Raw genomic sequence first — 14,297 nt, forward strand, 5'->3', positions numbered from 1 at the left:
TTGAGATGTTTCTACAACTTGATTGGAGTCCACTTGTGGTAAATTTGATTGATTGAACATGATTTGGAAAGCCACACACCGGTCTATATAAGGTCCCACAGTTGACATTGTATGTCAGAGCAAAGATCAAGCCATGAGGTTGAAGGAATTGTACATAGAGCTTTGAGTCAGTATTGTGTCCTGGCACAGATCTGGGGAAGGGTACCAAAACATTTCTGCTGCTTTGAATGCCCCCAAGAACACTGTAGCCTCCATCATTCTTAAATGGAAAAAGTTTGGATCCCCCACCACAAGACTCTTCCTAGAGTTGGCCGCATGGCCAAACTGAGCAATCGGGAGAGAAGGGTCTTGATCAGGGAGGTGACCAAGAACCCGATGGTCACTCTGACAGAGCTCTAGAGTTCCTCTGTGGAGATGGAAGAACCTTCCAGAAGGACAACCATCTCTGCAGCACTCCACCAATCAGGCCTTTATGGTAGAGCGACCAGGCGAAAGCCACACCTCAGTAAAAGGTACATGACAGCCCACTTGGAGTTTTCCAAAAGGCACCTAAACACTCTCAGACCATGATAAATAAGATTCTCTTGTCTGATGTAACCAAGATTGAACTCTTTGGCCTGAATGCCACGCGTCACGTCTGGAGGAAACTATGGCGAAGCATGGTGGTGTCAGCATGATGTTGTGGGGATGTTTTTCAGTGGCAGGGACTGGGAGACTAGTCAGGATCGAGGCAAAGATGAACGGAGCAAAGTACAGAGAGATCCTTGATGAAAACCTGCTCCAGAGCACTCAGGATCTCAAACAAGTGGGCGAAGGTTCCCGTTCCAACAGGACAACTACCCTAAGTACACAGCCAAGACAAGGCAGGAGTGGCTTCGGGGCAAGTCTCTGAATGTCCTTGAGTGGCCCAGCCAGACCCGATCTAACATCTCTGGAGAGACCTGAAAATAGCTGTGCAGCAACGCTCCCCATCCAACCTGACAGAGCTGAGAGGATCTGCAGAGAAGAATGGGAGAAACTCAAATACAGGTGTTTCAAGCTTGTAGCGTCATACCCAAGAAAACTCAAGGCTGTAATCACTGCCAAAGGCGCTTCAACAAAGTACTGAGTAAAGGGTCTGAATACTTATGTATATGTGATATTTCAGATTTTTTTAAATTAGCAAAAATGTATAAACTGTTTTTGCTTTGTCATTACAGGGTATTGTGTGTAGATTGAGTCGAAAAATCAACAATTGAATCCATTTTAGAATAAGGTTGTAACCTAACAAAATGTGGAAAAAGTCAAGTGGTCTGAATACTTTCCAAAGGCACTGTACCTTAGGTACTTAATATATATGCATTTAAGTGATATACTGTTGGCCCAAATACGTCAGTGTCTGTAACTCAAGTTTTTGCACAGACCTTTCCATCAACATCAATGCATGATTTATGCCAAAGTCCAAGTTTAGTGCACACATTTCAAGTTAGGATTCGGACCAAAATTTATCCCATGAAAAAAGCCATATGATTCTTCTACTACAATATCATTCAATTCAACATACAACTCAGCTCAGCTTCATTCGTACAGCCCATTTGACCATAAAATGGAATGATGTGTTTATTTTCTTAACCCTTTTCTACTGGCGGGGATGACTACTCGATTGGAGGACTTGGAGAACCAGCTGCTGTCACGGAAATGAGGGGTGTCAACCATGTAACCCAACAAGGATGTGGAGATGCATTGAGTATAGAGGACTCTTCCTGTCAAGAATGTAACGGGAAAAACAAGTCCTGTCAATGTCTAATTTCCATGATGTAAATTACCCAAAACAATATTTCATGTAGAGTATCTCGTATCAGAGCATGAATGTGCACATGCACTGGACTTGAGTCATGTCAAACACATCAATAGGAACAGTTGGCACACGACTTACTGTAGCCGTAAGCACAGGCGACTAGAAAGTACAGCCATTGTTTATAACTTAAACACAGTATTTTTCCATTCACACACCAGATACCAGTTTCTTTGTGCCCTATTTATACTTGATCTGTTTTATATGGTTTGTTAAATGTGATGTATTTATAGCCATTTTTTATACCGGCAGTAGATATCTGAGAAAACAGAAATTAAGTGTTATTATTACCAGTCCTTATGATCTAGCCAAGGTCAATTCAATGCACCAATCAGTGATTCGTAGAAAGTAATATAATGCAATATTTGTAGAGGAATGAATGATAGCAGAGTCAAAAAGAGTACAAAGAATGGTTCCTGGATTTACAAAAGTGAAACCAAGCATCACACAATTACACAGATTAAACCAAAACAATACTGTCAAGAGGATGAGATCAGGTACTGTATTAACTTGATCACATTAATTGTCTTACTGGGAACTATGTATGAAATATAATTAGGTTATGACTTTACTGGTATATTATGTGAAATCAAAATACCACCAGAAACAAAGCAAAGTTTATGCCCCACCTTTTGCTATGGTTTAATTTTAAATGAAGTGAGCTTTTTACAGTTTAATTAATTTGCCCTCTCTGTTATGCATTTTACTGCATTTTTGAGGGACAGAGAGAATGTCACTGAGATATGTAACTGAACAAGAGGGCCTTTTTAGTTTCTTGTTACTCTTTGTTTAGTCTTGTATTAAACGACCACGTGATGGAAAGATTTATACCCCTATATTTGGTTACCTGTACTTTTTGTATATTTTCTAATAACCTTTTTTTGTAATGTTCAAAGTCTCTCTGTATTCTGGCACAGATGGCAATAAAGACTAAATTGTTCGCTGTGTTGTTTCTTCACAACTCTGAACAGAATAGTAGGATCATTGCAACCTGAGAGCAGTCACCCTGTAATTGGTCACAGATGTGTTATGGTGTGTACCCTCAAGGGACTAAATTTACAAGTGATGTGTAATGGGATTTTGCTTCATTATTGTTTTCAAACAGAGACATACTTTATGATGATGAACTTCAGTTCCTATCTCCATAGAGAGTCTAATAAGTCCCTGGGATACCTTGTGTTCTTTTCACAACAAGTGTCCCACAATGGATGACCTTTGTAAGTACCTTCTAATTAAGGCTAATGGGGGGGAGCTCCTCTTTCCATTGCCGTGTTTGCTGACTTCCAGCCAAGACTCTGGAGAATGTGAAATGCCAGATGGTCCCCCAAGCCTTGGTGAAGACATGTTAATTGTCCCAAAAGGTAGCCTGGCCTTAGATTCTCACAAGGAGCTGTGGAAGAACATAAGCAAATGCTTTTCAACAACAAACTGCCTCTAAAGTTTTCAGACTGATGTAACATTGTCAAGTGAGCGCAGGAAACAGGAGCTCAGACAAGGATGTTTTGCCACACAGAATAGTAGCAACCTACCGGGCACACGCTGGTTGAATCAACGTTGTTTCCGCGTAATTTGTCAACGTATTGTGTCATGGAATCAATGTGGAAAATACATTGGATTTGAAAAAAGTCATCAACCAGTGCTGTTTTCATCTCATTTCAACCAGCAGTGTAAATATTAAAATGAGGGTAAAACTTCTACTTAAATACATTGACTTAACCTAACTGTTACATCTATGTAATTTCAATATAATCATCAGATCTATGTACAGTATACATTGAAATTCTGTAGAAAATTCCACAAAGAAACAAAGAAAATCTTTTTCATTCAATATACAGTTGAAGTCGGAAGTTTACATACACCTTAGCCAAATACATTTAAACTCAGTTTCACAATTCCTGACATCTAATCCTAGTAAACATTCTCTGTCTTAGGTCAGTTAGGATCACCACTTTATTTTAAGAATGAGACATGTCAGAATAAAGGTAGCGAGAATTATTTATTTCAGCTTTTATTTCTTTCATCACATTCCCAGTGGGTCAAAAGTTTACATATGTAACAGTTTAACAGCCGCGGCTTTTGTGGAGCGATGGGTAACGATGCTTCGTGGGTGGCTGTTGTCGATGTGTGCAGAGGGTCCATGGTTCGCGCCTGGGTCGGGGCGAGGGAACGGACGTAAAGTAAAACTGTTACATTGATGCTGTTGACCCAGATCACTGGTTACTGCGGAAAAGGTGGATAGATGGCTGGAGGAAGGGGGTGGAATGATGGTGGATAAATGGCTGGAGGATGTGGATGGAATGGAATCCTAGTTGAATCTAAGTTTGCCTCTTTTCTTTCATGCATACTGATTTTAGAAGACTGAATCAATGTGGCGGAAGTCTATGGGCTAGCTAGGTTTCACTACATTAGGAGGAGGGGGAGGAGGAAGAGGAAGGGAAGCCAGTTGCGGGAATTGAGATGCAAACAACCTACAACTGTGCAGAATGAAAGACAGATAGACAGGCTGGAATGCTGCAAGGTAAGAAAAGCAGAGTTTTGGAAAAACAACAACACATTTGGCTGGAAGAGTTTCTCTCTGGCTTTCACTCTCCCCCTCTCTCGCATGCTCCTTCCATGCCCAGCCGCCGCCTCCTCACCCTATCTCTCTCACACCATACCCCRGGGTGGCCAATCTTGACCAAGGAGAACCGCAGGGCTGTGTAGGCTTGAGCCCAGCACTAACACACCTGATTCAACTACCGATAGTTAACTAAGCACAATCTTCAATGTAGACCATGATTAGTTCAATCGTCCCTGAATCCTACAGGGCTGGATATGTTGGGTCTGGAACAAAAGCCTGCACACACTGAGTTCCACCCCATGCCCYCCCYCCCTCACTGCTTGTCGTCAGAGAGCATGTTGAAGAGTGCCTGCAGCAGCCGGTCATCTCTGTGCTTGTAGTCCTTGGCGCTGTAGAAGCCGTCACTGTAGTCGCTGTAAAGGCTGTCATCCTGCCCGGCCTGCTGGTACTGGTTGATCCTGTCCAGGGCCTGGTACAGCTTCTGGGGAGCGATGCGAGGGCCTGCTCCCCCTGGAATGGAGTGTGGCCTGCCCTGGTGCTGCTCTCCCCTGCTAGAGGAGGCCTTTTCTGGGGACTGAGGCAGGGCGGTGGGGGTCTGCCGGTTGAAGGCCGTCTGGAGGAGACGCAGGAGGGCCAGGGAGGGGGACAGGGGTGGGGAGGAGGGTCTCATCTGCTTCATCTTGGGGGTGGCGGAAGGAGGAGTTTGAGTCTTCTGCGGTGAGTGGGCCTCAGCCTGGGTGGACAGTTCCTCCATCATGTCGTCCATGTGCTCTACTCCTCTACGGTCATTCTGGACAGCGTTGTAAGGGACGTACACTCTGGGTTTCTTCATGTGCTCGGGCTTCTCTGACGTGCCGTGGAGAATCAACTTCCAGGTCAGGATCTGGCCTTCATTCTCCATCCGCCCGGATGTGTCAGTTATCTTGAGGGTCCAGGTGCCAGTGGGGTCTTCTCCCCAGGTGTGAACAGACATGAAGTCCCAGTTCCTGAAGCCGTTAGACATGTCCCTCTCTCTCTCTGCCAGCAGGACCGTGCTAGTGCTATAACTAGCTACCATCCCATAGCCTACATTGCATAGGAAGTGTGACTGGCTCATCTGTGGATGTGTGCAAAGGGTCCCTGGTTCGAGCCCGGGTATGGGCGAGGGGACGGACATAAAGTTAAACTGTAACATTGGTGCTGTGACCCGGATGAAATAAGATACATTTAATGAAATAAAACCCGAAGATGTTAACATCATTCAGCTACTGTAGCTGCCTACCTAACATCAACAGGCAGCACCAGTAGCGCAACAATTAAAAATAGACACCAAAAGTAAAGTTCCTGGCGATCATAGCGATCTGACTCCCCCCCTCTGAACTTGGAATATTCCTGTTCGCGGGCTTTGGCCACTGACCCTCAACCTGGTTGTTCTGTTCTGCATTGTGTACTATTCTAATAATTTGAAGTTTGATGGAATAACCATTTTAACTCTACTACACTTACACTCAATTAGTATTTGATAGCATTGCCTTTAAATTGTTTAACTTGGGTCAAATGTTTTGGGTAACTTTCCACAAGCTGCCCACAATAAGTTGGGTGAATTTTGGCCCATTCCTCCTGACGGAGCTGGTGTAGCTGAGTCAGGTGTGTAGGCCTCCCTGCTTGCACACGCTTTTTCAGTTCTGCCCACAAATTTTCTATAAGATTGAGGTCAGGGCTTTGTGATGGCCACTCCAATACCTTGACTTTGTTGTCCTTAAGCCAWTTTGCCACAACTTTGGAAGTATGCTTGGGGTCATTGTCCATTTGGAAGACCCATTTGCATCCAAGCTTTAACTTCCTGACTGATGTATTGAGATGTTGCTTCAATATATCCACTTAATTTTCCATCCACATAATTTCCCTCCCTCATGATGCCATCTATTTTGTGAAGTGCACCAGTCCCTCCTGCAGCAAAGCACCCTCACAACATGATGCTGCCACCCCCGTGCATCACGGTTGGGATGTTGTTCTTCGACTTGTAAGCCTCCCCCTTTCTCCTCCAAACATAACGATGGTCATTATGGCCAAACAGTTCTATTTTTGTTTCATCAGACCAGAGGACAAAAAGTACCATCTTTGTCCCCATGTGCAGTTACAAACCGTAGTCTGGCTTTTTTATGGTTTTGGAGCAGTGGCTTCTTCCTTGCTGAACCGCCTTTCAGGTTATGTCAATATAGGACTCGTTTTACTGTGGATATAGATACTTTTGTATCTTCACAAGGTCCTTTGTTCTGGGATTGATTTGCACTTTTCGCACCAAAGGACGTTCATCTCTAGGAGACAGAACGCATCTCCTTCCTGAGCGGTACGATGGCTGCGTGGTCCCATGGTGTTTATACTTGCGTACTATTGTTTGTACAGATAAACGTGGTACCTTCAGGCGTTTGAAAATTGCTCCCAAGGATGAACCAGACCTGTGAAGGTCTACAATTGTTTTCTGAGATCTTGGCTGATTTCTTTTGATTTACCCATGATGTCAAGTAAAGAGAGACTGAGTTTGAAGGTAGGCCTTGAAATACATCCACAGCTACACCTCCAATTGACTCAAAAGATGTCAATTAGCCTATCAGAAGCTTCTAAAGCCATGACATCATTTTCTGGAATTTTCCAAGCTGTTTAAAGGCACAGTCAACTTAGTGTATGTAAACTTCTGACCAGGTGGGAATTGTGATACAGTGAATTATAAGTGAAATAATCTGTCTGTAAACAATTGTTGGAAAAATTTATTGTAGATGTAGATGTAGACAAACTATAGTTTGTTAACTTCTTATGGCTGGGATTCCGTTAATGGGATCGACATGACAACAGCCAGTGAAAGTGCAGGGCGCCAAATTCAAAACAACAGAAATCTCATAATTAAAATTCCTCAAACATAGAAGTATTTTACACCATTTTAAAGATAAACTTGTTGTTAATCCCACCACAGTGTCCAATTTCAAAAAGGCTTTACGACGAAAGCACACCAAACGATTATGTTAGGTCAGCACCTAGTCACCGAAAAACACAGCCATTTCTCCACCCAAAGAGAGGATTCACAAAAAGCAGAAATAGAGATAAAATGAATCACTAACCTTTGATGATCTTCATCAGATGACACTCATAGGACTTCATGTTACACAATACATGTATGTTTTGTTCAATAAAGTTCATATTTATATACAAAAATCTGAGTTTACATTGACGCGTTACGTTTTGTAGTTCCAAAACATCCGGTGATTTTGCAGAGAGCCACATCAATTTACAGAAATACTCATAATAAACATTGATAAAAGATACAACTATTATCGGAATTATATAGAATTATAGATACACTTCTCCTTAATGCAACCGCTGTGTCAGATTTCAAAAAAGCTTTACTGAAAAAGCACACCATGCAATAATCTGAGTACAGCGCTCAGACAACAAATCAAGCCATACAGATATCCGCCATGTTGTGGAGTCAACAAAGTCAGAAATAGTATTATAAATATTCACTTACCTTGATGATCTTCATCAGAATGCACTCCCAGGAATCCCAGTTTCACAATAAATGTTTGATTTGTTCGATAAAGTCCATCATTTATGTCCAAATACCTCCTTTTTGTTTGAGCGTTTAGCCCAGTAATCCAAAATCATGACATGCGAGCAGACGAAAAGTAAAAAAGTTCAGTTACAGTACGTAGAAACATGTCAAACGATGTATAGAATCAATCTTTAGGATGTTTTTATCATAAATCTTCAATAATGTTCCAACCGGAGAATTCCTTTGTCTTCAGAAATGCAATGGAACGCAAGCTAACTCTCACATGAACGCGCGTGGTCAGCTCATGGCACTCTGCCAGACCCATGACTCAAAGAGCCCTCATTTCCCCCTCCTTCACAGTAGAAGCATCAAACAAGGTTCTAAAGACTGTTGACATCTAGTGGAAGCCTTAAGAAGTGCAATTTGACCAATATCCCACTGTATATTCGATAGGCGATGAGTTGAAAAACTACAAACCTCAGATTTCCCACTTCCTGGTTGGATTTTTTCTCAGGTTTTTGCCTGCCATATGAGTTCTGTTATACTCACAGACATCATTCAAACAGTTTTAGAAACTTCAGAGTGTTTTCTATCCAAATATACTAATAATATGCATATCTTAGCTTCTGGGACTGAGTAGCAGGCAGTTTACTCTGGGCATGCTATTCATCTAAGCTACTCAATACTGCCCCCAGCCATAAGAAGTTTTAACAAGAAATGTGTGGAGTGGTTGAAAAACGAGTTTTAATGACTCCAACCTAAGTGTATGTAAACTTCCGACTCCAACTGCATATATTTGGTGGTTGAAATGATGTTGAATTTCGTATTTGAGTAGACACATTTTATTTCACCTTGTTTAAATGTTGACAGTAAAATGGTATGTTTAAATCAAATTCATTGTTTCAATGTCATGCTATCAACCTAAATAAAGATGTATATTGTAAGAAAATGTGAAGCCACAGTCCAACAATTCCTGCCTGAACATTGACTCCTACTGATATATGAGGGGTATTGCACTTCAGCGAGAACAAGTCTACCACCCAAGGGCCTCATTTATAACCGTTGCATACATTGTACACTAAGTATCTGCTGCGCTGTTTCTGAAAAGACTGCACAAGCACAAAAATATTGAGATTTATAAACTTGGCGCATGCCATGCCATATGTTTCCTTAAACAAAACTATAAATACAGCATGTTGGTTCAATGTTTCATCAGCTGAAATAAAAGATCCCTCTCTCAAATGTTGTTCACAAATTTGTTTACATCCCTTTTAGTGAGCATTTATCCTTTGCCAAGATAATCCATCCACTTGACAGATGTGGCCTATCAAGAAGCTGATTAAACAGCATGGTCATTACACAGGTGGACCTTGTGCTGGGGACCACAATGCCACAGATGTCTCAAGTTTTGACGGAGCATGCAATTGGCATGCTGACTGTAGGAATGTCCACCAAAGCTGTTGCCAGAGAATTGAATGTTTATCTTCCTACTATAAGCAGCTTCCAATGTCGTTTTAGAGAATTTGGCAGTACGTCCAACCGCCCTCACAACCGCAGACCACGTTTAACCACGCCAGACCATCCACATCTGGCTTCTTCACATGCGGGATCGTCTGAGACCAGTCACCTGGACAGCTGATGAAACTGTGGGTTTGCACAACCGAAGAATTTCTGCACAAACTGTCAGAAACCATCTCAGGGAAGCTCATCTGTATGCTCGTCATCCTCACCAGGGTCTTGACCTGACTGCAGTTCGGTGTCGTAACCGTCTTCAGTGGGAAAATGCTCACCTTTGATGGCCACTTGCACGCTGGAGAAGTGTGCTCTTCATGGATGAATCCCGGTTTCAACTGTACTGGGCAGATGGCACACAGCATGTATGGCGTCGTGTAGGCGAACGGTTTTCTGATGTCAACATGCCCCCTGGTGGCGGTGGGGTTATGGTATGGGCAGACATAAGCTACGGACAACGAGCACAACTGCATTTTATCGATGGCAATTTGAATGCACAGAGATACCGTGACCAGATCCTGAGACCCATTGTCGTGCCATTCATCCACCGCCATCACCTCATGTTTCAACATGATAATGCACGGGCCCATGTCCCAAGGATCTGCACGCAATTCCTGGAAGCTAAAAATATCCCAATTCTTCCATGGCCTGCATACTCACCAGACATGTCACCCATTGAACATGTTTAGGATTCTCTGGATCGACGTTTACGACAGCGTGTTCCAGTTCTCACCAATATCCAGCAACTTTGCACAGCCATTGAAGAGGAGTGTGACAACTTTCCACAGGCCACAAGCCACAGCCTGATCAACTCTATGCGAAGGAGATGTGTTGCGCTGCATGAAGCAAATGGTGGACACACCAGATACTGACTGGTATTCTGATCCACACCCCTACTTTTTTTATATATATATCTTCTGACCAACAGATGCATATCTGTACTCCCAGTCATGTGAAATCCATAGACTAGGGCCTAATGAATTTATTTCAATTGACTGATTTCCTTATATGAACTGTAACTCAGTAAAATCTTAGAAATTGTTGCGTGTTGCGTTTATATTTTTGTTCAGTGTAAATCAGACCTGCTGTATAACTGTGTGCATGTGAACGAGCATTATAACTACAAACGTCAATGAAAAAGTTGAACCATGTTCTTTCGGGAGTATGAAATCATCACAGTTAGAAAAGGTGAGGAATGTATTCTGCAATGATCATGGAAATAAAACAAAAAATAAGAAACAAATCCCTAATTATTTTAGGATGCAAAGATAAAATGAATATCTTTTCGCTCTTCTCACTAACAGCAAATTATTGCATATTGTTATTATATTTAGCTACCTGTTAATTTGTTATGAATAAATCATCATATATTTCTCATTTGCACAAGGCTACTAGGCAACTTTTTCCTTGTTGCAATGCAAAACAATACTTCAACCACTAGAAGTTTGTGGGAGGATAAGCACATTTTCACATTAAGTTAAGTTTTATAAATGCCAACTTTTGCGTGAAAACTGGCACATGCAGGTTTTGCAGTATATTTTGTACATTTGCTATGTTTATAAATGAGGCCCCTGGGGCACAAAATATACCCCAATATGTGTATGTGGCAGTTTTCAATTGAAATATTTGTATTGCAAGCCGGTAAGTAAATACATTTTACATTTACATTTAAGTCATTTAGCAGACGCTCTTATCCAGAGCGACTTTACAATTGGTGCATTCACCTTATGATATCCAGTGGAACAACCACTTTACAATAGTGCATCTAACTCTTTTAAGGGGGGGGGGGGTTAGAAGGATTACTTTATCCTATCCTAGGTATTCCTTAAAGAGGTGGGGTTTCAGGTGTCTCCGGAAGGTGGTGATTGACTCCGCTGACCTGGCGTCGTGAGGAAATACAGTACTATGTGCAAATGGAAGATATGATGAAAAGCTTATTCATAAAAAACTACAAACAGGAAAAGATATAAACAGAATGCAACCATTTGCCATTATTGAGAAGAGCTTTAATTCTTAGAATCTAAAATAAGCTCATCTCTCATTTAATTGGATCTAGTACCCTAGTGAATAGATAGGCTATATGTATTTCAAGTTTTGCAACTGATATTTTGCATTGAAGTAGGCCTATGTGTCAAGTTTAAAGTTTTATTGTCACATGCACAAGTACAGTGAAATGCCTTTCTTGCTTGCTCTTTCTCAACAATGCAGTAATGAATATCGGTAGTACTATAACAAATAAATAAAAAAGTAAAATAAAAACAAAACATATGAGAAATAGAACTGTATACTATAATTAGTACTGTAATTAACAACAAAAAATTGTAGCCTGCCCTACAATGTTTAAGAATCCTCATCCATCCGAGTCCATCATATTTAGGTGGGATAAAACATTGTTGAATTCAATGTTATGCTGACAGGTCCATGACAATTTCCCATTGTTTTCTCATTCAGAAAGTAAACAGTAAAATAAAGAAAAACCCCTGTGTCGGTGTGTCCAAACTATTGACAGGTACTGTATGTGCTTCCTTAGTAATAGGCTCTGAGCTTAAATAGGCTATAATGTTGCGCTCCTATCGCACGGCAATACTGTAGCCTATACCCATACTGTCAAATATTTTACATAAACTACCGGTCTATCTACTGTGCTGGCAGAATGTTTAAAACTTTAGCCTTAATTAATTTACGATGTATCTGGAAAAGCACTATTTTCTACATTGTAGAATAATAGTGAAGATCTCAAAACCATGAAATAACACATATGGAATCATGTAGTAACCAAAAAAGTGTTAAACAACAATATTTCATATTTGAGATTCTTCAAAGTAGCCACCTTTGCCTTGATGGCAGTTTTGCTCACTCTTGGTATTCTATCAACCAGTTTCACCTGGAATGCTTTTCCAACAGTCTTGAAGGAGTTCCCACATATGCACTTGTTGGCTGCTTCTCCTTCACTCTGTGGTCCAACTCATCCCAAACCATCTCAATTGGGTTGAGGACCGGTGATTCTGGAGGCCAGGTCATCTGATGCAGCACTCCATCACTCTCCTTCTTGGTCAAATAGCCCTTACACAGCCTGGAGGTATAGTCATCTGGTCGTGTGCTCAGTTGGTAGAGCATGGCGCTTGCAACGCCAGGGTTGTGGGTTCATTCCCCACGGGGGGACCAGGATGAATATGTATGAACTTTCCAATTTGTAAGTCGCTCTGGATAAGAGCGTCTAATAAATGACTTAAATGTAAATGTAATTGTCCTTCCTAAACAACAGGTGTAGACGAACAGTGGTTCCCAGCCAGGTGTACTAGGCTTATCAACAGGGAGTACTTGAGAAGACTCAAACCACTGTGCACACCATGTCATTTCAAAGAAGAAATGTGGGTAATATTTGGTTGAGACAGTGATCAATGAGATTTCAACCTTAATTCACCCACTCAAAAAGGACAACCAGAAGGTTGTTGAATAGCCAATGCACAACAAAGTTCAAATGGGAATACAATGTCAGATATTTTGTATTCACACAATAATTGAATGTGTTATCGCTGTGCTTCATCTAATAGCACAACCAAATTACCTGGATTGCATTTGAGATTACATTAAAAGTACATAGTGCAGGTGAGCAATGCTGTTTGAGATTCTGCGCAGATTATTCTAGCAATTGTGATGAGTTGCACAGACCTGTGCAACAGGTGTGACTGTGACTTTTCCATGCTATGTTGAACATGCTTTCTAAAATTACATTAGATATTTATAGTTACAGTAACTTCAAAATGTGTCAATTAATAATTATTGTTACATTAGTTTGTAAGATAGCCTTAACTTTTGGCTATTTCTTGTATTACAAAAGTAATATTGAATTGTGTTTGGTTGACAATGCAACCAAATATCAACATTTAAAAACGATGAATCTAATGCTTTGGGAGTTTAATCTAAGCCACTGATTTAATCCTATTCTTTAACTTTAATGTTTGGTATATTTGGAGATCCGGTGTCCCAGAATCAGGACAGCTGTTGCTCAATATGCGATAATGTGACTAGAATGACGTTGTAAACAACAGTCAATTCCAGAACATTAACATGTCTTATATGGGCAGAAAGCTTAAATTCGTGTTAATCGAACTGCAGTGTCCAATTTACAGTAGCTACTAGAGCAAAACATTGTTTGAGAATAGTGCACAACAACAAAACACTTTTATCACAGCAACTGGTTTGATACATTCACCTCTGAAGGTAAATAATGCACTTACACTCAGTTATCTTGCTCTGATTTGTCATCCTGCGGGTCCCAGAGATAAAATGTAGCATAGTTTTGTTTGATAAAATCAAATTTTATATTCAAAAGTAGGAACTGGGTTCACGGTTTGACCCCACTGCTGATTCTAGCTTCACCCACTAGTATACCTTGCGAGCTGACTGAGTTAGCTAAACAAACAGTATTTATTTAGCTATTTCTGCACAATGGCACTTATTAAAGCCTTGAATCTCATGGTTCTCACTGTCACCACTGGTCTAGCTAGCCATGTAGCCAGCAAGGTTGCATTGGTTTCCATTGGACTAGGACTAGACTAGAGATTGCTAGCTAGTTATCTAATGCTGGCTACAATGTAGAAAATAGTAAAAATAAAGAAAAACCCTTGAATAAGTAGGTGTGTCTAAACTTTTCACTGGTACTGTATATACACTGCTCAAAAAAATAAAGGGAACACTTAAACAACACAATGTAACTCCAAGTCAATCACACTTCTGTGAAATCAAACTGTTCACTTAGGAAGCAACACTGATTGACAATAAATTTCACATGCTGTTGTGCAAATGGAATAGACAAAAGGTGGAAATTATAGGCAATTAGCAAGACACCCCCAATAAAGGAG

At 41.0% G+C, this 14,297-nt stretch overlaps 1 protein-coding gene across 2 annotated transcripts in view; it reads left to right on the forward strand.

The window, feature by feature from the left end:
• LOC111969650 (matrilin-4) overlaps positions 1–2,774 on the forward strand; it is a 37,317-nt gene extending 34,543 nt beyond the window's left edge. For both annotated transcript variants that reach the window (XM_070445498.1, XM_070445499.1), the window contains exon 13: positions 1,621–2,774. In XM_070445498.1, the coding sequence (XP_070301599.1) occupies positions 1,621–1,681 (61 nt within the window). In that variant the 3' untranslated portion in view covers positions 1,682–2,774. The remainder of the gene's footprint in view (positions 1–1,620) is intronic.
• Positions 2,775–14,297: the final 11,523 nt, after the last annotated feature.

Source organism: Salvelinus sp. IW2-2015, linkage group LG11, assembly GCF_002910315.2.
Source record: "Salvelinus sp. IW2-2015 linkage group LG11, ASM291031v2, whole genome shotgun sequence".
In the NCBI taxonomy this organism is placed as follows: Eukaryota; Metazoa; Chordata; class Actinopteri; order Salmoniformes; family Salmonidae; genus Salvelinus; species Salvelinus sp. IW2-2015.